The following is a 25,268-nucleotide window of genomic DNA, read 5'->3' as shown; positions in this document are numbered from 1 at the left end:
GATGCGGGTGCGAATTAGCTGTACCGTGAGTAACAGATTAGTGGGTGTCACCCTAACCGTGTGAGAGCTCACCTTGATGTAATTTTTGTATATCCACGCCATCCATCTGTTTTTACATCTCATTATAAGACAGGATCCAAAAATTTAGAAAGATCTAAATTTCAGGTGAACCATACCATTAAAAATAGTGATGAATGACCACTAAAAACTTCTTTGTGGGATACAGAAGTTTTGGATCAAGCTATATTCGTATTGTCCCTTCATCTAGATCTTCTTGACATTATCAAGAGCTTGGATTGCAAAGAAACATTACCAAAACCTTATTATGGATGGACGGCGTGGATAGACCAGATATATTCATGGTGGGCCCAACAGAGTTTACTCAGTACGATAAGAGCCTACTCCTAAAATGGGATGCAAAAACGTATGAACGGCGTGGATATAAAATAACTCATCAAAGTGGGCCCCACAGTAAGGGTAACACCCGCTAGGCTGTTACCCCTGTAACACTTGACCTGCTACGTCCGATGCGGCTTGGTTTCACGGACATGCTACTGGACAGTGCTCTATGGGCCCTACCATAATGCATGTGATTCATCCATACCGTCCATCCATTTTTTTAGATTATTTTTGGGCATGATCCGAAAAATGAGTCAAATTCAAATCTCAGGCCGACTACACTACAGTAACAGTTGTGATTGCATGCCCACCATTAAAATTTCTTGGTGCCACAAAAGTTTTGGATTAGGTTGATATTTTGTCTAGATATGCATGACATAGTAAACAGTTTGGATGACAAATAAACATTACACTGAGCCCTAGAGAGTTTTTAATGACAGATGTTCAAGCACCATTATTTTCGTGCGGTGTAGTACACCTTAGATAAAATACATACATCATGGTGGGTCCAATAGAGCACCATCTAGTATCCATGCATAAATGTAAATAGGCTATCGGTATAGGATTCTTATGCAACGGACCACTAGGATTCGTTTTTGATTGAAACATCATGTTTCGTGGGCCTTATATATATATATGGAAAAGGTTTTATGCGCTCAACCGTATTATACCTTCCGTAAGGTCGAGTGCCGGCATCACGTTATTCGTTGGATGGTGAAAATTTTTCAAAAAATCGAGAAATTTTATAAGGAAATTGGATAAATAGAACCAGTGTAATATATTATTAAAATATCCCTCCACCTCTATCTCTCTCATGCTTATTTTATGCCAAAAACCTTGCGCTAGAAACTTATATGGGGCATACCGTGGTCTTTATTTATTTTGTATTTTTTTTTTAGAAATCCACCCCGTCCATCCATTTTTTCCATATCATTTTAGGACAAGAGGCCAAAAATGAGCTGGATCCAAGACTCAAGTGGGCCAAAAACGTGAGGATTGAACGTCCACAGTTGAAATATTCGTGGGGCCACAAAAGTTTTTAATTAGGATAATATTTTTATTTTCAGTTCATCTCAGTAGGAATATTGTTATGAACAGTATGAATGCAATTGAAACATCACTTTTGACCTAGGGAGTTTTCAACGGTAGAAATTTTCCTACCAACCTTTTCCTTTAGTGCGGCCCACTTGAGTCTTGGATCCGGCTCATTTTTGTCCCCATGCTCTAAAATGATCTCCAAAAATTGATGGATGGTATAGATTTCTCATGAACACTATGGTTGTCCGTGACGGAGAATAGTGCAACCCTAACACGCCTAGAATTTATCGGTGATAGAAGTTCAATTCCCACTCATTCTATCCGCTTCAATCGCGGATTCGAAGAGGATTGCGTACTGAATAAACTCTGTGGGTCCACCGTTATTTATCTAGTTTATTCACTCCGTTCATCTTCATCTGTGTTAACAAATAAGTTTAGGTCTTGAGAACAAAAAGAAAGCATATACAAAGCTCAAGTGGACCACACCATAGTAAATAGTGTGATTAAACCTCTACCATTGAAGATTTCTTGGAGGCCATAGAAGTTTTGGATCAAGCTGATGTTTGTGTTTTATCTTCATCCATGTCTTTTTGATATTATTAACAGGTTGGATGGAAAATAAACATTAATGTGGGCCCTAGGAAGGTTTCAATGGTGGAAATCATTATTCCACAGTGTTTCCTGTGGCATGGTCCACTTGAGCTTTGGATTTACTGTAATTTTGGAATCAACCCCTAAAATTAATAGGAAAAATGGACACCGATAAACTTTCTAGTGAATTTTCCAACTGAGACAATGTTTTTGAAGTCTGTGAATGCATCTCCACTTAAAGTCACTTTTAGCGACGTTTCAAAATCACGTACACAAAATATCCAAGTTGACTCAGTACAAGACGTTTCACTCGTGCTTCGGAAAGGAAGCACTCGCTACACTCTCCTGAAAACTCACTTACAGTAACACTCAGAAAAAAGGTACCCCAACTCCGGCTCCTCCCGGGCGTCCCTAACCCACTTCTGGATCTCCCCCTTCTTCCCTTTCTTTTTTTGGAACCATGCTATCCCGAAATTTCCCCTACACACACACAGGAGTCATGCTCTAAATAGAGCACTAAATAACTCTCCTTCTACAATGGAAAGTGGATTGCATGGCCGGGGCTGTGGGCCCACAGAGATATCCGTGGCAAATCCACTCCATCCATCTGTTTTGAAAGACCACAATAGGACAGGATTAAAGTCAGGCATATCCAAAATTCATGTGGGCTATACCACAAACAAACAAAAAAAAAAAAAAAAAGTGGGGATTGAACGCCTAGCAGTGACAGAAGTTTCGTATCATGATGGTATTTGTTCCTACAGTTTATCTGAGTGGTAATAATTCTATGAACCGTTTGGATGGCATATAAACATTGTGGTCAGCTCCAGGGGGGTTTCAACAATGGACATTGTTGTTCCCACTGTTTTGTTGTATGGCACACCTGAGTTTTGGATATGCCTGATTTTTAGAATCCTGTCCTATTATGGTCTTTCCAAACAAATGGACAGACTGGATTTGTCAGGCACATCTCTGTGGACCCCACACAGAACCGGGCACATGCAATCCCCTCTCAACAATCACCCCACCACCACTCTCTCCACATCTTGCCAACCGCTTACATACACATACATTCGTACCCACTACTTACCAGAGTCGGGCATCCAGTCAAGTCGGACAGAGTTAGGGCTGACCTGATTCGATCCGGTTTTGAAATATGCCTAACACGAACTCGACCCGACTTGGTACTGAGTTTGGCATGCCTAACCCAATCTGAGTCCGGTATGCCATAGATTGATCCGGACCAAATCCGAACGGGTCAAAAGAACCGAGATGAGTTGAGTTGGCACTAAGTCAGATCGAGAGATGAGGGAGAGAGAGAGAGAGAGAGAAGGGGGGGGTGGTGATGGTGGTAAGTGTCCGCCGAATTTGGAAGAGGAGAATGTGGGAGGGAGAGAGGAAGAGGATGAGAGGGAGATAGAGAGAGTTTTGGTTCGGATCGAGGTCGGGTGGGGCGGGTAGGTTTAGAAATACTTAAAAATTAGGGTTTTATATATATATAGTTTCAGATCGAATCGTGTCTAACCAGATCGAGTTTCAGGTCGAGTTACTGAGTAACTCGAACTCGACTTGGTTTGAGTTTGGATTGGGCGAAGCCTACTCAGTTCGAACCGACTCACCCATTCGGTTCAGATGGAGTCGAGTTAGTCGAGTCATCCCGTGCCCAACTCTACTACTTAGTATAATAACCTTATGTCAAATGTCTTGATTCATCAAATATTAGACATCATATCCCATCAACCACTGACTTTAATTCTAATATATGTGACTCAATGCATTACTGCTGGTATGATAAAATTAAAAATATCTCAAAATATTTATTGAATATTATTATCCACTTGCATACATATGCAATGTTTTAAACACAATCCAGAACGCAAGTTGGGACCAACCTGACCTGAAATTGACCACCAATGCAGGCCATTGCTTCTACTTTGGAAAAAAAAAAACACTGTAACCACTAGGTTATGCTAATTCTCTATTTTGTGTGGATCTCAAATGAAGCAGAATTACAGCCTAAAACTGACCAGAACAGGTCCAGCCAGTCTGGTAATTGGACCGAACCACCAACAAAGACACCCACGAAGACGGTCGAGAGTTACGGTCCAGTTTTAAAAGATTGCTTATGGCCAAAAAAACAAAACAAAAGATATCACACCTTCTTTCAAATCGCTATCAATTTGTGCAGCATACGACCCATCTGCAGCCTAAAACAGAACTACTTCACATGCCTTAACATGGAAGCGGATGATGTGCCACCCACCTCTGCGTTGAAATGACATTGCTAGATTTGATTTGTGAAGCCCTACACTGATAGAGATGGGCCCAGGCCTATTTTAAGGTTTTTCAGCTAAGTATGAACTTTACCCATCTCTGACAGCATTCGGCCCCACCAATCAAATCATTTTCACCACCAAGGTCTACTCACCACCCAATCTGCATCCCCTTAACATGTGGTTCAAAAGTCAAGCGATGATCATCTAGTGGGCCCCACTGTAATGACAAGTATCACGCTCGGAAATTTCTTGGGAGAATTTCAGATTTTCAAGGCTTTTCTCAGGAAATTAAATCTTGCTGAAAATATAGAAATTAAAGTACTTAATAAATCATTTTATTTTTTTGACTATTCACGGATGTAATGGTTATTTAAAGTGATAAAACCACCAAAAAAATTAGAAACTGCCAAGATGTTGAAAATCTCCTATATTAGCTTGATAAATATCATTTGATTAGTATTTCAAAAAAAACATCATGAGAGTTTCTAAATCTAAGGCGATGTTCGTCACAGTGGGCCCAACATGGATGGGCCATGGTGCATTTTTGGAACCAATCAGAATCAGTCCTCAAATTACTGAATGGCCTGCAAATGGACTGTAAATGAGAACCACTTGTTCTACATCCAATGGGAGAACATCCACCAAAAAGATTGCAGGGGATGTACATAAAAATTAAAAATTAAAAAAATAAAAAATAAAAAATTGAATCATGGCCAATCTATTTGTGGGCACATCTAGTTGAATGGTCCAGATTGTCAACAACATCTGCCAGATGAAACAAGTTTCGTGCCAATTTACAAATAGCTTGTAGCCAAAGTTAGAGGTGTTCTATTATTTGATGAATTCTATGATCTTACTCACACCTTCCATGGCACGTGTAAACAAAAGCGTGTGCAAAAATGTAAGCTGCCCATCATGTGGGCCCCACCATGGATGTTACCATCTCCGAAAATCAAGCCCACCTTTTAAAAAAAAAACACCAAATAGCTGAACTGTTAACCAAAAGATAACCAACCGTGCAATCAACACTCAAATTCAGCCATTAGGATTGTTGGACTGGACTGATTTTTAGACATCATCGCATCTATTGAGGGGCCCATGTCATGATCTGCACAATATTTCCCAGTACACGCTATTCACACATAAACACGAGGAAGTAACACAGCATAAACCATAAGAACCAGATATAAAACCACCACCACCATCCTCATAACCATTGTGTCCCCATCCCAGCCATTTGGGGAATGATCATATACAACCCAGTGGACTACAAGTTACCATCCACTCATACCCCAACCCATGCAAAAGGTGGGTCCCGTCACAAAGATCACCTGGAGAATTGGGCTAGTCCACTCGCCACACAAGCTACATCATACCCAAAAAAAAAAAAAAGTGGGTGGTTTTTTTTTTTTTTTGTTATCTTGTTAGTACACCCACTGTCAGTTCACACTTCACTGTTTAAATCAACTTTTCGCAGTCCGATACATCATACACGTGTGGCCCGCTTGACGATTGGACTGACCTGACTTTTGCACCAGGTGATCTTTGTGGCACGGAGCACCCTATGCACAGCTCAGATGCATGGATATGTTAAACATTGAACAGGTTGTATGTGATCATTCCTCAACCATAAAACATATACAAGAAAGAAATCATATGACTCTCCCAAATCCCTCTAACCATCCTTATAAAAATAGTTGCAAGGGGCTCTCCAAATTTCAAAAAAAAAAAATTAACATAAAATAAAACTCCACGCGTACCTTTCATGAGTCGGAAAAATCGCAATGGAGATTGTACAAGAATGTCCCCGATGAAAAGCCCACAACATTCCTTCACCATCGAATTGATCATAAATGCTAATCCTCGAAATCATTCGCCGCTGTTTATGGACAGTCCCACAGCCACTGAAAGACATCGCAGCCATTCAAATGCACTAATTGGCTTCATCCTCTTGAAGGGCCCAGTGACTTCAAATGTTGCATTTCCGAGATCATACGACTAAGGTTCCCCACAAATGGAAAATCATTTGACCCATCTCGGTCAGAGGCTTTATAAGGTGCAGTGCATTGTTCTGTGCATGTGGGACCCACAATGTGGTTATCTACATCAGTGATCTGATGGTCCCACAGTGGATGGGGAGTGCCCTGAAAGATCTCCCACATTCGAAGATCATGACCTTTGATCACTTACCTATATATAGGTTAAGACAAGAACAGCGGCAACGGCCCACATTAAACAGAAAATAAGTGATATGATCAAAGGGTTAGGAACTTCAAATCTGAGCTTTTTGGAGTCATCAGCGTCTACAGCTGGGCCCATTGGCTCAATGGAGTGAATCACCGTACGCCTCACCAAAATCATCATCCTACAAATCCTCTTTAGACCATTCCAATCTCATTCACCTCACCAAGATCTCATAATTTACAAGAACGATCACCACCACACACCCCCACTAAGCCAGAAGCAGGCTGTAACTACTCTGGCCCATCGTCAATCGATCACCATCCCTGGACGCTCAGTAATTCAGCAATGAGTATTTCACTCTCAAAACAATCTTCCCTTTCTCCACTCCCAGCTTCCCACCCGTGACCAACCAATGCCCTGGCGAATCCTGTGGCCCCTTGCTCATCTCCGATGTATCAATGAGCTTTGCCAGCTTCCCCACCACATCCTTCGAGCTTGAACTCATGTCACCAGGGTTCGTAGAGTTCCCGATGGCCGGTCTCTTGGACTTATCACAAGGGCCCGTGGGGCTATGGTCCCACAAGGATCTCCTTATGGTGCACCCAGGTACCTTCGAGTACAGAAGTCTCATGTATAGGACGTTCCTCGTCACAAAGTCCCATACTCCAAGCTGGGCTCCGGTGACTATGTACACACCAGAGAGGTCCCCAATGAAGGTCTCATTGTACTCGATTGGGGCCGTGCTGATGTGGGAGAAGTTCTTCCATTTCACGGGTTCGAACCAACGGCTATCCTGCTCCTCTGGGCCCTGCCACTTAGGCGCACCAATTGCCACGTGGGTGTCCCAGTACGGCAAGAGGATCTTCGGGAGTGAGGCCAAGTGCTGGAGATGTATACAGAGCCGGTTCTGCTTCGTTCCTTCTAAGCATAACCTCAACCCTGTCACGGGCTTACGCCCGACAGATACCTGCATTTTTGCTTGGAAATCAGGATGGCAAGAGGAATTAGGAAAAAATTAACATTTTTTTCTCTGGATTTCAGACAATCTTATCCATCTGATCAATGGCCTACGGACGGATATTGAGGATAAGCATTCCTCCACATTCAACAGGTGACGTCACAACAATCTGATGGCTGGGATCGCAGATTGCTGCATCATTTTAGTTTTTCGAGCTTACGAGAAACAACCAAGTTGGAAGAAAAATCACAGAACTGGTTACAGTCGGGTCAGGCAAAGCTTCTGTATATTTCTGGTCACCTCATAATACTTAGTCCAGAAGCTATCCTATGCTAGTAAACAGCACTTGCATGCAGCAACTCATCCACCACCACCACAGTGCATGCATGGACGTTAGGGACCATCCAAATTGCAGGGCCTACTACAGATGGATCACAGCGTGCACAATCATACCAACCAGACGATCTCAAGTCATATCTATCTGATTCTGCTTGTGAAAATGGATCACTGACCATTATCTTCCAGCCATCCATTAGATGGCTAGGAGTACTGGATCGGTGCAACTTTCAGGCTACACTCAACCAACAATGGAGCCCAGCCCAAGATTTGGATGGTCTTAATTGACAGCATGCCAGCAATGAGCACAGCCGCACATGGATGAGTTGCTATTTGGTGAGTTGTGGCGAACATAGTTTAAAAAGTCAAAAACCCGACTTGACTCTATGTCTAGCCAGTTCAGGATGACTCAAAAGACTCGAATGAGCCTTTACTTGACTCGACTTGGTATTTAATAATTAAATTAATATTGTTTATAAATATTTAAAATAGCTATCATCATCATCATCATCTAAGCCTTATAGTAACTAATTGGGGTCAGCTACATGATTTATATATATATATATATAAAATGTACAGATGACCAAACAAATGATGCTTGCTTTTTTCACTAAAAGAGCTTTGCAAGCAACTCACTTCAAGTCGTGACAACTCGAGATCGAATCAGGCTTAAAACCGAGTTTCACGATGACTCAGCCCAAAATTTTGCCAAGTTGAGTATACTTGGCCAAGTTGTGAGTCGAGTGACCGAGTTTTAGACCTATGGTTGCGAACAGGCATCATAGTCTCATGGCTAAGCAATTAACTTACCTGTTCTTGGCTGACATAAAGCTTTTGGCCCATTACACTGAACTGCAACCAGGGGCAGACCGGCTCCTTTCTTTGATGGCCTGGTATATTGTCTTGGGCAGGTGCCCACGTCCGAGGTATTTGAAACTCAAAGAAATGTCGCAGCTCCTCGATTGGCGGCTTGTCTGTAAAGATGGCCAAACGGAAATTCAGACATGTTGAGACTTAAGAAGGAAACTTCCTGGAGTTTGAGAAATCCTACGGAGATTCAAGCAAAGACAGTTGGGGGGTATTCTTCACAGCAGAGTTGGCAATGTGGCCCATGTGTCAGATCCATACTGTTAATCAGGTGGGCACACCATGATAGCTCATCAGATCTATACTGATCTACTCATCAGGTGGGAAGATGTTGATGAGAAAGGAACCACAGTCAATATTCCAGCACATGCTCTGATCACCTGATGGCTGGTCCAACCTGATTATTGACCATACAGGATGAATGGTCTTGGATCTCATGCAGGTGCCACAAAAGAGGTCCCCAATCTTCTTGGTGTTTTGCTTGGCAAAGTTCATGGAGGGCATATAAGATAGATTGACAAGATACCACATTGGTTGTGGGATTTCATACATTCAAGATAGAGGTCGATCGCACGGATGAGATGGTCCTTCCCAGGGATGCCGTCAAGAAGAGAGGTGATGGGGACGAATGCCATCTCAATGACATCTGGGGCAGAGCGGACAGTTCTCGCCCACATCATGTGGCTTTGGATAAGATCGTCCCCTCCCCTCCGCCTGAAAATGACCGTAACATCCTGCATCAATAAATGTTTTAGACTGCAGAATGCATCGAAATCTCACTCAGCACTCACATACACAGGTCACACGGTTAGTACATGCATTAATTGTGGTCAAAGACACCCTGCATTTCCATGCTAGGTTTGACTGCTAACAACAAAATACAAGAGACATGTCATCATTTTGTATGGAGAATTAAGTAGTAGATATGGCAATGTGGTTGTGAGTGACAACATCTGAGGATTTGATAAGGTTCCCAAAGATCCTAGTTTGGCCTTTTTTTCCATTGAATGTGAACAGTTGCCTGTATTTTCTTTCTGAATCATCTAATTTCTGGGCACCTAATGAAGGGTTAGGATTCTTCAACTCTGGAGGATTTGAATGGTGCATGGACCATCCACAGAGGGACCAGATAAAATAAGAGGCTTCTTCCAAAAATACATTTTATAGCCAAGACAAAAAGTTATATTAGAAGAAGCCAACAACTCCTCTACCCAATTGGCTCATTGATAAAACATTCATGAACACTCAACTTGCCTTGTAATAGAATGGGAGGCAAAAGCAAATAGGGAAACTAAAGAGTCCAAATAGACAAATCCTACTAAACCGAGAATTAATTACAACTTGTATGGCAGCTGTAGCAATCACTGTCCTGACTGTATCCACATCATTGCACCCAAGCAGATTGACCATTCCATGCAGATGGATGCACTGAAATAATTAAGTGTATCTGGTTCCTCCATCCCATGTTTCTTCTCTTTCTGAGATTAGATATGAATATATTTCTTTATACCACATTTGATTCTATCGCATAGTAGGATCTCAAAAGGGTGCAAAATCATGCAGCATAAGGCTTCATTTGGACTCAAGTTTAGGTATCAACTCTAAACACTGATACGTGGGAGAAACAATCACCCGCGTTACGCAATACAGGGGTGGATTGGGCCTACAGGCTGATAAATGCCATTTTTCTCTTATTTTTAAATTTTTATTTAAAATTTTTCTCTCATTTTTCCACTTCTTTCTTCATTTCAACCATGAAAGAAGCTTAAAAACTAATTTTAAAGCAGATGACTGTAGATCTAGGCCTATTTTGAGAATTAAAACACAAAGTTTAAGTAGGATTCAATGAATCAAAGGGGAGAGGACCACTCTAGGTCCATGCTCTTTTGTTGTATTTATATGTAGCGGGACTTAATGCACCAAATCATGCTTGATTGTGTTCGATTAGAGCCTATTTGGTCGACTTTAGCAGGTCAAACTGACACTGCTCAACAAACAGCATTCTTACCAAATAATGGTTTTTCAACCATCAATTATATGTATAAAAACACATATCGTGTCTGCCGATCAATATGGTTGTGGTACATTGGGACTCAAAACATTACAGAACTAGGAGTTAATATATAAGCAAGATATTGCAGGACCCGAATTAATATATAATCAACATATTGCATGACTACTTCATAAACTAAAGGTTTCTTTTTAAAGGTAGTATGACCCACGGCTTTGTTTGGATTCGAGACTTTAGAAAACCAGTAGTAACTATATAATCAAGATATCGCAGGACCAATATGGCCACATCAGATATTTATCACTCTTTGCAAAGAGAACACAACATAGAGAAGTTTGAAATCATCTACAAAAGAGACTTTCCTTCTCGATTTTGTGATCTCCACAAAACCACAGGAAAGAGCAGATGTGGCGGGAATGGAACTTGCCAAATCTTAATTATCTTTTGGAAAGCCTTATGTCCAAACAATGCCGAAGTGAAGCATAACAAGCTCTATTTCAACAGGAAAAATATTCACAAAAGACACATTTAATAAAAAGGAATAAAGACAAAAGAATATCGGTGGAATTATGGATTACTGATATGAGTAGATGGTGAGGCCAGAGTGATGCAGCACAAATGGACAGAACTTTATGTCGGGGTGTTGTCTTAAATCAATGCCTATCAGCTGACAAAGAATTATATGTTTGTAGAACTGAGGATTTGCTCGTATGCACAAGGTACTGGTTTTTTAGTTTGTATAATAGGGGGCTGTTGAGATATGTGGTTATAAGGGTCTTTTTGTGATACAGGTACTAACAAGGGGTCATTTTGTATTTTTCTAAAAGTGTTTATATATATATATATATATATATATATATATATATATATATATATTCGGTGGAGGGGGTCAAAACATCCCTAGATTTTCCCCCAACACTTCCTCTTTTCTTCTCCTCTTCTCTTCTACTTCTCCTTCCATTTCTCTTGCTAGGGCTTAATCTCTATTTCTTGGTACCAGAGAGGAAAAACATCTGCCGTTTTCATTCTACCAGGGGTCATTGGTGATTGGGGACCATAAAGTTGGTGTCAGCAGTCATATGGCCTCCTGTTTTGGGCTTGATAAGTATTGGATATGATTCACCCTATTTCCTTTGATTTTTGGGCAAAGCTGCAGCAGATTTGATGAGAAAGTAGTGCAATCTTTTCTTCTTGAAATTCTGAAAAAAAAAAATTAAAAAAAAAAAAAAAATACAAGTTTGAGTTATCCCATTCATATTTCAAGGCAGGGATCTTTTGACGAACTACGATATGAAGGTTTAACCCTAAAGAACTTCTCTAGTCATTGGTTCTGGTCTCACTCGATTTGGTGGAATCTTGAGTAAGTCGTGAGCTCTTTGTGAAGCTATGCTGCCGCGCCCTACCAAATCTCATTCAAGATTTCTCCTTTTTTCTGATTTTCTCCTAGTAAGTTATAAGGGGAAAAAATTCATAATTTTCAGACAGTAACTTTTGCTATACTTTGAAGAATATAAGGAGCTATTTCTGTGAAAAAATGTTAACTATCAGTGGCTGAGAGGCTACATCTAATGTTTCTGGGGCCTTAAGTTCTCTGTCAACTGTAGGTGGCTATGGTGACAACCCTAGTGTGCAGATCAAAACTGTGAAGTTGGATGACACTGACTTTCTTGAAAGTCTCAATCCACCAAAATGTATATCGGCAGGCGGGAAGAAGTCAGGTGTTTGGGTGGTTAGGTGAAGGAACCAGCTACTGATGATTCTTCGTATAATAAACAGGAGCAAGAAAACTTGATGGTGATGTCTTGGCTACTTAACAACATGCAACCTCATATTAGTAGGGGATTCTTGTTCCTGCAGACAGCCCAAGAAGTCTAGGATAAAGTTACTCGGACTTATTCCCAAGCACAGAATATTGCTCATGTCTATCAGTTACATCAGGAAATTGCTACTCCAAGCAACGGGAGAAGAGCTTCGCTACTTCTTATTCCACTCTTTAGGGTCTGTGGGAAGAGTTGGACCATTAGCAGTTATTACAATGAGATATTAATGTTGATAGAGAGAGAAATCAAAAACAGCTCAAACGTAACAGAATATTCGATTTCTTAGCTGGTTTGAACTCTGAATATGAGTTGACCAGCGGGCAGACTTTGGGGAGAGATGAGCCTCCCACATTGTACCAAGTTTATTCCTTGGTTCAAAGTGAGGAAAGCATGAAGAAAGCCATCATCCTACTTTTACAGCCTCTTGTGGTCCCTCTTAAAGTGGAAAAGAATCCGATTGAAATATTAAAGCGCCTGATAAGAAGGATAAGTTGAGATGTGACCATCGTGGAAAAAACTGACATTACATGGGAGACTTGTTAGGATCTCCATGGAAAACCAGCAAAATTCAACCGTACCGGACATCCTCCAATGGCCTTGTAGATGAAGCTACCTCTGCTCTTCCATCCTCAGGTGCTACATTTATCTCCTATACGCCCCTCCTATTGGGCAGTCCCCATCAGCCTCGAACAGTTTATCTATTACAAAATTGGAATGACTTCACCGTGTACTTTCCCAATTGGAAGGTCCATCTACTTCTACTTCTTATGCTCAGACAGATACACGTGTTTGTTAACCTTGATAGTCATTCTTCATCTAGCCCAGCCTAGATCATTGATTCAAGGGTGTCTAATCATATGACAGGCCTGTCATCCATTTTTTCTCATATAGTCTATCTTCTACAAAAGATAAAGTGAAAATTGTTGATGGATCCCTATCCTCTATCTTTGGGAAGGGTGATATCAAACTTAATGATCAATTGTCACTATCCTCTGCTTGTCTTGTTCCAAATTTATCCACAAATTTAAAGTTGATTAGTAGTCTCACCAAAAATCTTAACTGTTGTGTAACTTTCTTTCCTACTCACTGTATTTATGAGGACTTTTTTTTCAAGACTTGGTGACAAGAAAATCAATTGGAGTGATCGTAAAGTATGCGGTCTTAAACTTCTAGATATTATTGGTTCTCCTTCAGCCCTGCAGTCAAGTAGTAATCTTAGCAAAGATCATAACAATGCCCAAGTTAGGTTGTCACATAGTCATTTAGGACATTTGTCGTTTTAGCCATTAAAGTTGTTGTTCCTAAATTTGTTTAATTCAGTTTTGAGTCATAATCTACAGTCTGAAGTTTGTGAGTTGTCCAAACATTGTAAATCAACTTTTCCTTCAAGTTTGAATAAAAGTTTATTCCTGTTTCATATTATTCATTCTAATACATGAGGACCTGATCCCATTGTTTCCATGGATGGCTATCTCTATTTCATTTCTTGTGTGAATGATTTCTCCCGCTGCACCTAGTTGCTTCTCATAAAGACTTGTGATAAAGTACCACATATTATTAAAAAGAAATTATAAGATGGTACTCACTCAATTTAATAAGAGAATAAAAATATTTCGATTTGGCAATGCCTGAGAATACTTTGAGGTAAATTGAGGGGTTATTTAGATGAGCATGAGATGATACATTAAAGCTCTTGTCCATATACTCCAAAACAAAATGGAGTGGCAGAATGAAAAAACCATCATCTACTTGTAGTTACTTGGAGCCTCTTAATAGGGATACTCAGAGCCTCTTAATAGGGATGCACGTTCCAAAGCAATTTTGAGCCAATGCAGTGCTCACAACCGCCTATCTTATTAATCGTATGACATCCAGAGTTTTGAAGTTGAAGTCCCCACATCAGATCATTTATCCAGTTCGGCCTCCTTTCATTGTTCCACCTTTTGTCTTTGGTTGTGTGTGTTCATGTTCCGGGTCCAAATCTGACCAAATTAGATCCAAAGCTATTCAGAGTGTACTTTTAGGCTATTCCAACGTACAAAAGGAATACAAATGTTTTGATCATGTGTCCAGATAATGTTTTGTTACTATAGTGAGTTGAAAAAGAGACATCCTTCTCCAGTTTATCCCCTTCCTATCTCGTTCCTTACATTGCTTCAGATGCTATCCCAGTAAGTCATAGGGCAGCCTGCTAATACTACTATTGATGTGGTCCAACACTCACAGCCATTGTTGTCAAATGCAATTGCATATGCACATATGCAATCACATATGCGCATACTGTGGATCGAACCACATATGTCATGATGGCATATGCGATCCTAGCAAGTATGCCATGGCATACTTTTATATGCGATAAATATGCGATCGCATATTTCCTAATAATTAGAGTGGAAGCAAATTTTTTATTTTTTATTTTTTCAATTTGGAGAACTTTTGCCTATAAATAGACACTCATATCCCCTCCATTTTCAGTATTCTCTACTCCAAAGCTCTAAATCTATTACTCTCTCTCTCTTACTCTAATCTCTCTACAATTACTTCAAGTATGTTTATTTTTTGTATTTTATAAGTTGTGCTTACTTTTTGTAAATTAAGTTGTAAGTTATAACTTGTAAGTTGTTTCAAATTATCCATTTATCAGTAAAATTTCTTTGCTCAAAGTTTATAATAATTAGTTCTCTTTTAATGTAGCTTGATTGTTTTGTTAAAATTTATATAATATAATATAAGTAATTAAATATATAACTTAATGAAACACTCAAACTATAATGAAATAAGTAAAATAACTCAATCCAATCATGTGTACGAATTAGGCAAGTTTTTCCTATTTTTTTAGATTTTTTTTTCATTTTTAAAATTTTTTTTTCATTTTTAAATTTTTTTATTATTTTATAAAAAATATGCCATGGCATATGCGATTGTGCGATCGCATATGCGAACAGCATATGCTGATCGCATACAATGGCATATGCGATTTGACAACATTGCTCACAGCACGGGCAAAGGAACTACAAGTATACACAACATGCCAGAAATGGGTTATCACTGTAACAAACCCACTCACTAATTCTAATTCCTTAGAACCAAGCAATGTTGTCAAAATCATTTTCGTATCGCAAATCGTAGTAGGGATTGAATCGTATCGAATCGCAAATCGTATTGTAAATCATAAGATTTTTTACAATTTTCTTTTTTAAAAATCAAGAACAAATATGAAAAATATAAATAAATCAAAAAAATTAAAATTAAAACTCATCAATCTTCCTTTTGCCATCAATGTACACCAAGTGACACCATGTTACAATAGTGTTAAAGGATTCTTATTCCTTTTTTTTTTATGGTCTTCCAAGAAATTTCCCTAAAAAAAAAAAAAAAACATACAAGGAACCTTTAATAATTTATGTTCTTGTTACCTTCCTTGAATGTAGAATCACGATGGAAAAGCGGCCTTTGACACTATTTTGATTTCTAAACATCATTCCATAATACGTATAAGTCAGCATGATCATAACCATCCATAGCATTACAGGTAAATCATACATCAATTTGGTGTTTAGACCAATTAAAAAGTCAAAAATCACAAAAAAAAAAAAAAAGAAAAGAGAGAGAGAGAGAGAGAGAGAGAGAGAGAGAGAGAGAGAGAGAGATTTATGTTTTAACATTGAAGTGAATATATATCATTTAACCTCTAATAAAGAACAAATAAAATAACTTACCTTTTCTAAACAATTCTTAAAGACCCCACCAATTTAAAAACATAAAATGAAAGCTAAGTAAAGCTCAAAATAGAAGAGAATAAGAATAATTTGAATTGTAAATCGGGATTTAAATTGTAAATCGTAGGATTCAAATCATAGAATCATAGGATTCTTATAAAAAGGGATTCAAGGTTGGGATTCAAATCGTTTTGCTTAAGATTCAACTAAAATCGTATATCATAAATCGTAGGATTTTGACAATACTGGAACCAAGTAATTTTTATCCTTTATTTGTTCCTTCTTTCTCTCAGGATAGTCCTTTTTTTAAGATTAGGATAGCCCTCCTATTGCCTTATAAGCAAAGGGAAGCATCTAAGTTTTTCACATCCTATACCAAATTTTGTTTCATATGCAGCCTTATCTCCTTCCTATTATTCTTCATTGTCTTCAATTTCTTTTATTCCTTCGCCTTTCAGGTTCCAAGAGACGATCACTAATCAAAAGTGGTGTGACGCTATGATGGAAGAAATGAAGGCATTAATGAAAGGTACGTAAGAATTAGTAGATTTTCCCAAAGGAGCTAGTGGGTTGCAAATGAGTCTTCGCAATAAAACACAAGGCAGATGGTCTATTGAGAGGTATAAAGCCATATTTGTTGTTAAGGGGTACACTCAAACATATGAACTTGACTACATAGAAGCGTTTGCACCTATAACCAAGATAAACTCCATACGGGTTCTATTATCGCTTGCAACCAATTTTTCTTGGCCATTGTATCAACTAAATGCCAAGAATGTGTTTCTTCACGGGGATTTGAAGGAGGAACTGTATATGGCTCCTCCACCTGGTTTTAAATTCCCCAACAATGAAGACAGGTCTATAGTTTGAAGATGTTTGTTTATGGACTTAAACATCTTCCCATACATGGTTCAAGAGGTTTAGTCAAGCAGTAAAGACAATTGGTTATTCCTCGAGTCACTCCGACAATTGGTTGTTTATGTGATTATTGGTGACGAGAAATGATGTAGGACATGAAAATTAAATATGATATGCGAGATTTCAGGCTTAAGATCACGTTAGTTCAGAAACAATTACACAGATTTCATATCCCACATGAAAGTCCAAACATTCAATTAAGGGGAATCTATGCGGGTCCAGGCCTACACATGATAGGGCTGGGTCAATAAAAATTATGAACCAAATGATACTCAAAGATAAGAAATAATCATCCACACATGCATAGTAATCAATCTCTAATCCAAGGGATTCACCAATTTCAAATCAAGGAACCCTAGGGTAAGAAAAGGGGCATAAAATTGGAGATTTGAGTAATTTAGGGTTAGGTTTAGGGATTTTGGGTGAAAGCGGAGTGAAAGAGAGGAGAGAGATGAACCAGAGAAGTACCACACGCGTGGATAACAACAATGGCCCAGACGCACATGCGTGTGATCTCGGCCGCACGTATGCGGAGCCCACTATTCAGAAAAAGGCCATCTTGGCCCTGCTCGGCCAGGGATGGACTCCAAAACCCCCAAATCTCAGCTCGATCCGATGTACGGTTTGTGCGTGGTGCTCTTTCGAAGCTTTAGCCCTCCTGTAGGGCCAGATTCTGAAATTCTGTTGTGGGGAGGAGAATTGCTGCAATAGATGATTGATTCGAAGTGTAGATGATGGGGTGAGATGAGAAGAAGGGATGGTAGAAGATGGGTAGTAGAGATGGCGATGGATGGGGATGAATCGGAATAGATGTGGCTTCGCACCACGATAGTTAACCCTTCGATGAAGGGAGGGCTTCGCACCCAATTAGGCTTCACAACTCAGAGAGTAGGAAACGCAGAATTTTTATTAATCTTCAATCAATTAAAAAAAAGCTACAAGGGGTGCCTATTTATAAGGAAAAACCTATACCCCAAAAGTCACGCCATGTGTACAACTTATTATTTGGCGATAAAGTAAACCAAAATAAAAACTAAAAAAAGAAATCTAAAGCGTCCATAATATTCTAAATAACATTAATAAGCAAAACCTAAAATATGAAGTCAATCTGACTAGTGGGTCACGATCATGAGATCTCATGATGGGCTTTTCTTGACTAACGGGCCACTCTTTTGAATCAAAACCGTCTTCTAGCTAGGAGGCCCTCCCTGGACGTCATCATCGATCCAGATTGACGGTGGGGCCCTCCTGGCGTACGCGCATGGGGGACGGCGTGAGTGCGTGTGTGCGCGTGATGTCCCCATCAATTCTCCCCGGCTGTGAAGATTTCACCACCGGCGAAATAACACTCCTGAACCACTCCAGGATGTCAGGATCAAGTCTCTGAAGCTCCTCCTCAATGAGTCACGTGCTGTCTGAAGCTGGACGTGACTTCTATTTAACCAGGTACTTCTGAAACCCGCCGTCCGACGTTGAAACTATCTGATGGTCCAGGATATCCTCTATTTCCTTTTTGGGTGTGTGAAGGTTAGGTATGGGAGGTAGAGGCTGAGAAAATGGGTCGGGACAGGTAGGTATGAGAGGTAGAGGCTGGGAAAATGGGTTGGGAAGGGTATGTATGGGACGTAGAGGCTAGGAAAATGAATTGGGAAGGGTAGGTATGGGACGTAGAGGCTAGGAAAATGGGTCAAGACGGGTAGGTATGAGAGGTAGAGGCTGGAAAAATGGGTCAGGACGGGTGGGTATGAGACGTAGAGGCTGGGAAAATAGGTCGGGAAGGGCAGGTATGGGAGGTAGAGGCTGGGAAGAAAGGTCAGGAAGAGTGGGTATGGGAGGTAGAGGCTGGGAGAATGGGTCGGGAAGGGGCTATGGTTCAACAAATATGGAGAATGAGAACGGGTAGGCGAAGGGCCAGACCAAGTATCAGTGATCCCCTGAAAAGTAACTAGATCATCCACGTTGAATGTGGAACTAATTCCCATAGAAGGTGGAAGATCCACCTCATATGCATTGAGACCGTTTCGTTTTATAATTTTGAATGGTCCAGCGCTACGCGCGTGCAACTTACGAACGGCTCCCGGAGGGTACCGCTCAAGCCAGATGCGGACCATCATAGAGTCCCCAATATTAAATTTTTTGAAACGTTTATGTTGGTTTGCAGAAAATTTGTAATGTTCATTACTAGTAGTGATCTTTTGCCTGATTTCTTGATGCTATGAATGAATGTGATGTGCAAAAGACTCTGCAGGCTCTGACGGCCTATGGGACAGTGACATAGGGACAAGATCAACAGGTTTCTCAGGTTTATAACCAGTAATAACTTCATAAGGACTGAGACCTGTGGACCTATCGACAAAACTATTAAACACAAACTCAGCTGTAGGTATTACGATGTCACATGTTCCTGTGTGCTCTATATCCCTCCTAGGGGGATACTCATCCGGTAGATCATCAAAAAAGACATCACGTAACTCATCCATTACTGGAATGACCTCAGTGGGTAAATCTACACTAATCTCTGGTGCACTCTCTCCAGCCACAAGGCCACACATGTTATACCCCTCAAAATAGTGGTCTTAATGTCTCTCATAGGGTGGGTGCATGAGTGCACACCCATAATTGATTCCTTCACCAACTCCATTCATTGGTCTATCTACCAGGCCACCTGCCTGAGATGGGACATCTACCCCAATGGTGGGGTTTGTCCTAGCGATAGTCTTTAGTCGGGTAATGCGCACATCAAGTTGTTCTAAGTATTGGTCCCATTTCCAAGCGCTTAATCATAAACTCCAACTTTTGGAACAGCTTGTTTAGTGACTCTTGCAATTGTTCCATGTTTAGTGTAGGGTGTCAATCAAAATTTAGCAATATAGTTGTTAAAATATAAGAAATATTTCTTCTTCTTTTTTAATTTTTAAAAGAAACAACCTAGTTTCTAAAAACGAAAAAGGAAAGTTTTTAAAACAAGTTAAGAAAGTTTCTATAAAAAACTAATTAGGAAAGTTTCTAAAAAAAAACAAATTAGGAAAGTTTCTAAACAAAAGTAACCTAGTTTCTAAAAACGAAAAAGGAAAGTTTCTAAAGAAACAAATTAGGAAAGCTTCTAAAAAAAAACAAATTAAAAACTTTCTTAAAAAAAAAAAAAAAAAAAAAAAACCTAGTTTCTAAAGAAAAAAAAAAAGGAAAGTTTCTAAAAATAGAAAGTAAGTTAGTTTCTACAAAAAAATAGGAAAGGAAATTACTTTCTAAAAACAGATTAAGAAAGTTTCTAAAAAACAGAAAAGGAAAGTTTCTAAACCTAGAAATAGAAAACTAAGTTAATTTCTAAAATAATTCAAATAAAGGGATAACAGAAAATTTCAGCAGCTTATGTTAGGGTTTATGGACCTCTAAACAGCCATATATGATGAGAATTTATGCGTAATGGACATAAACAACCAAACCCTAAACATGTAATGAATTCCCCTACAAGAACCCTAGGCTCTGATACCAAATTTGATGCAGGACATGAAAATTAAATATAATATGCGAGATTTTAGGCTTAAGATCACGTTAGTTCAAAAACAATTACACAAATTCCATATCCCACATGAAAGTCCAAACATTCAATTAAGGGGAATCTATGCGGGTCCAGCCCTAAGCTGGATCAATAAAAATTATGAATCAAACGATACTCAAAGATAAGAAATAATCATCCACACATGCATAGCAATCAGTCCCTAATCCAAGGGATTCACAAATTTCAAATCAAGGAACCCTAGGGTAAGAAAAGGGCCATAAAATTGGAGATTCGAGTAATTTAGGATTAGGTTTAGGGATTTTGGGTGAAAGCGAAGTGAAAGAGAGGAGAGAGACGAACCAGAGAAGTACCGCACGCGTGGACAACAACAATGGCCCAGACGCACATGCGTGTGATATCGGTTGCACGTATGTGGGGACCACTATTAAGAAAAAGGCCACCTTGGCCCTGGTCGGCCAGGGATGGACTCCAAAACCTCCAAATCTCAGCTCGATCCGATGTACGGTTTGTGCGTGGTGCTCTGCCGAAGTTTCAGCCCTCCTGTAGGGCCAAATTCTGAAATTCTGTTGTGGGGAGGAGAATTGGTGCAATAGATGATTGATTCGAAGTGTAGATGATGGGGTGAGATAAGAAGAATAGATGGTAGAAGATGGGTAGTAGAGATGGCGATGGATGGGGGTGAATCGGGATAGATGTGGCTTCGCACCACAGTAGTTAACTCTTCGATAAAGGGAAGGCTTCGCACCCAATTAGGCTTCACAACTCGGAGAGTAGGAAAATGCAAAATTTTTATTAGTCTTCAATCAATTAAAAAAAAAAAGCTACAAGGGGTACCTATTTATAAGGAAAAACCTATACCCCAAAACTCGCGCCATGTGTGCAACTTATTACTCGACGATGAAGTAAACCAAAATAAAAACTAATAAAAGAAATCTCAAGCGTCCATAATGTTCTAAAAAACATTAATAAGCAAAACCTAAAATATGAAGTCAATCTGACTAGTGGGCCACAATCATGAGATCCCATGATTGGCTTTTCTTGACTAACGAGCCCACTCTTTTGAATCAAAACTTCGTCTTCTAGCTAGGAGACCCTCCCTGGACGTCGTCATCGATCCAGATCGACGGTGGGGCCCTCCTTCTGGCGTACGTGCCTAGGGGGGTGGCGTGAGTGCATGTGTGCGCGTGATGTCCCCATCAAGAATGTTTCCTAGGAGATTCAAAATTTTAAGGATTTTTTTAGCAAAAGAATTTGAAATTAAGGATCTTGAACATCTAAAATATTTTTGGATATAGAGGTTGCTTGATCAACGAAAGGTATCTTTAAAACTAAGAGAAAGTACACCCTAAACTTAGTAAAGGAGATTGCTAAGCTAGGTTCCCAACTAGCAACATTCCTATTCATCATAGTCATAAGATGAGTCAAAGTAAGGGCAAGTTATTATTACCAAATAAAGAAATGTATTAAAGGTTGGTTAATGCAGGGGCATTTTCACACCAGGATTGAGTGGAGGGGCTTGTGGGATGCACAGGCACACTCAGGGTAGGCAGCCCACGTGAGGTGGGCAACTCGTGTGAGGCGGACCCCAACCATGTGAGGTGGGTGGCTCATGTGAAGTGGGGCCCACGAGGGGGGTTCGCCCGAGGTCCTAACCCATGATACGTGGGACCTGGGCTATGAGATAAAGGGATTGATTCACCATCCTCTATCAATTCAAGCTTTTAGAGCAATTGGTTTACTGTCATGCATCAAAGAATTAATGCATGGGTATTTTCACACCGCGCTCGAGTGGGGTGGCCTGTGGGATTGATGCAGGACATAAAAAATTAGATATGATGTGCAAGATTTCAGGCTTTAGATCATAATAATTTAGAAATAATCACAATAATTCCACATCCCACATAAAGTCAATCATTCAATAAGGGGAATCTACGAGGGTCCAAGCTTACACATGTTAGGGCTGAATCAATTAAAAATTATAGACCAAACAATGCTCAAAGGATAGTAGATTCATCCACACATGCAAAAGATTATTTCCCAATCCAAGGGATTCTCAAGTTTCAATTCGGGAAAACCTAAGGTTTCAAAAGTGGAATAGAACTTGGGGATTTAAGATGATCTAGGGTTAGGGTTATGGAAACAAGGCAAAGGAGGAGTGAAATAGAGACGGGAGGGAACCTGTGATCAGCCCGCACGTGTGAGCAGCAAATCGGCCTGACGCACGTGTGTAGGGCCCACGAATCTGGAATCGGCCAGCTAGAGCCTGGTCGGCCAGGAATGGGCCACCTTCCCTCCAAATTTCAAGCCAAACGGATTATCAGTTTGAACACAATGCTACGCCGAAGTTTTAGCCCTCCTGCAGGGCCAGATTCTGAAAATCTGTTGTAGGGGAAAGATTAGCTGCAAACGTGGGTGGATTTGATGAGGGGATGGCTGTAGGAGATGAGGAATATGGAGGGTAGGAGATGGGAGTAATTTGGGATGGGTGTGGCTTCGCACCACGGTAATTAGCCCTTCGAAGAAGGGAGAGTTTCGCACCCAATTAGGTTTCCACAACTCAGAGAATTAGAGAAGCAGGAAAACGCAAAATTTTATTAATGTTCAATGGGAAAAAACTCCTACAAGGGGTTACCTATTTATAAGAAAAACCTATACCCCAAAAGCCGCGCCATGTGTGCATACTATTACTTAAAGACGAAGTAATTAAAAATAACAACTAATCAATGCAATCTAAACCGTTCATGATGTTCCTAATAACGGTAACAAGCAAAACTCAAAGTCTTAGGTCACCTAGGGTAGTGGGTCACGATCATGAGATCCAATGATAGAATCCACATGATGATCGGGTCCACCCCAAGAAACCAAAACACAGTCCTCTAACTAGGAGGCCCCCCATGGATGTCATCATCGACCCAGATCGAAGGTGGGACCCACCTTGTGTACGTGCGTAAGGGGGGGCGTGCATGTGCGCGAGATGTCCCCATCAACTCTCCCCAGCTGCGAAGATTTCGCCACTGGCGAAACGGAACTCCTGAACCGCTCCAAGATGTCAGGATCAAATCTCTGAAGCTCCTCCTCAATGAGCTACATACTTTCTGAAGCTGGGCGTGACTTCCACTTGACTAGGAACTTTTGAAATCCGTCGTCTGACGTCGATATTATCTGATGGTCCAGAATATCCTCTATCTCCTCTCTGGGTGTGGGAAGGGTAGGTATGGGAGGTAGAGGCTGGGAAGATGGGTCGAGAGGAGGCCATGGATCAAGGGAAAGTCTGAGGAATCAGGATGGTTAGGTGACAAGCTGAACAATGTATCAGTGGTCCCCTGAAATGCAACTATATCCTCTACATTGAATGTGAAGCTAATTCCTATGGAAGGTGGAAGATCTACCACATACGCATTAAGACCGTTTTGTTTTATAATTTTGAATGGTCCAGCGCTACGCGCGTGTAATTTACGAACGGCTCCCTGAGGGTACCGCTCTGGCCTGATGTAGACCATCACAGAGTCCCCTATATTGAATTCCTTGAATCGTTTATGTTGGTCAGCAGAAATTTTGTAATGTTCATTACTAGTATTGATCTTTCGCCTGATTTCTTGATGCAATTAATGAATATAATGTGCAAAGGACTCTGCAAACTCTGATGGCCTATGGGACAGGGACAAGGAATAGGGACAAGATCAATAGGCTTCTTAGGTTTATAACCAGTAACGACTTCAAAAGGACTTAAACCTGTGGATCTATTGACAGAACTATTAAATGCAAACTCGACAATAGGTAGTGCAGAGTCCCACGTCCTAGTGTGCTCCCCTACTAAACACCTGAGCAAACTTCTCAGACTCCTATTGACCACCTCAAACAGGTTTGGTAGAGTTGTCCCAAGGACTAAATCAATGGCTTACTGTATATCCCTCACAAGAATAAGCTCATCCGGTAGATCATCAGGAAAGACATCACGAAACTCATCCACTACCGGAATGGCCTCAGTGGGTAACTCTGCACTAGCCTCTGGTGCACTTTCCCTAACCACAAGGGCATACACCATCGAGTCCGACTCAGTCTCTCGCTCAAAGTCTTTGGTATTTAAAATATGGAGAGGCTTAGACTTGGACTTCGATTCCTCAACTAACCTTAAGTGATAAGAGAAGGGGAGGTATTTTTCCTTAAGAGTTTCTTTCATTTCTCTCCAATGGATTATTGAGGGTTCCCTCAACCTCTCTTTCTTTCGCTTCGCAGTAGCCCAAAACCTCTTTGCTTGGCCCACAAGCTTCATCTTTGCAAATCGGACTCGACGAGCATCCGACATGTCGTACCACTCAAAATAGTAGTCCATATCTGCCAACCAATCTAGAAAAGCTTTAGGGCCCAAGTGGCCATTAAACGTAGCGGCCTATACTCTAACTCCCTTGAGGAGTTGCGCATCTAGGTCATAATGATCATGATGCCCCTCGCGGGGTAGGTGCATGAGTGCGCCCCCATGTCTGTTTCTTTAGTCACCCCTATTCCCTTGTCTATCCTCCTGACCACCTGCCCGAGATTGAGCATCTTCCCCAATGATGGGGTTTGCCCAGGCGGAGGTCTCTAGTTGGGTAACGCACACATTAAGCTGATCCCAACATTGGTCAATGCGT

The 25,268-nt window shown here is 40.5% G+C and overlaps 1 protein-coding gene across 2 annotated transcripts in view; it reads right to left on the bottom strand.

The window, feature by feature from the left end:
• Nucleotides 1-5,961: 5,961 nt before the first annotated feature.
• LOC131253583 (MACPF domain-containing protein CAD1-like) overlaps nucleotides 5,962-25,268 on the bottom strand; it is a 36,131-nt gene continuing 16,824 nt past the window's right edge. For both annotated transcript variants that reach the window (XM_058254636.1, XM_058254637.1), the window contains exons 5-7: nucleotides 9,200-9,383; nucleotides 8,593-8,756; nucleotides 5,962-7,455 (exon numbers count right to left, since the gene is read on the bottom strand). In XM_058254636.1, coding sequence (XP_058110619.1) covers nucleotides 6,820-7,455; nucleotides 8,593-8,756; nucleotides 9,200-9,383 — 984 coding nt within the window. In that variant the 3' untranslated portion in view covers nucleotides 5,962-6,819. The remainder of the gene's footprint in view (nucleotides 7,456-8,592; nucleotides 8,757-9,199; nucleotides 9,384-25,268) is intronic.

This window comes from Magnolia sinica, chromosome 8 (assembly GCF_029962835.1).
Source record: "Magnolia sinica isolate HGM2019 chromosome 8, MsV1, whole genome shotgun sequence".
Classification (NCBI taxonomy): domain Eukaryota; kingdom Viridiplantae; phylum Streptophyta; class Magnoliopsida; order Magnoliales; family Magnoliaceae; genus Magnolia; species Magnolia sinica.
The sequence above is the reverse complement of the archived record's forward strand: the minus strand, read 5'-3'. Positions and strand labels throughout refer to the sequence as shown.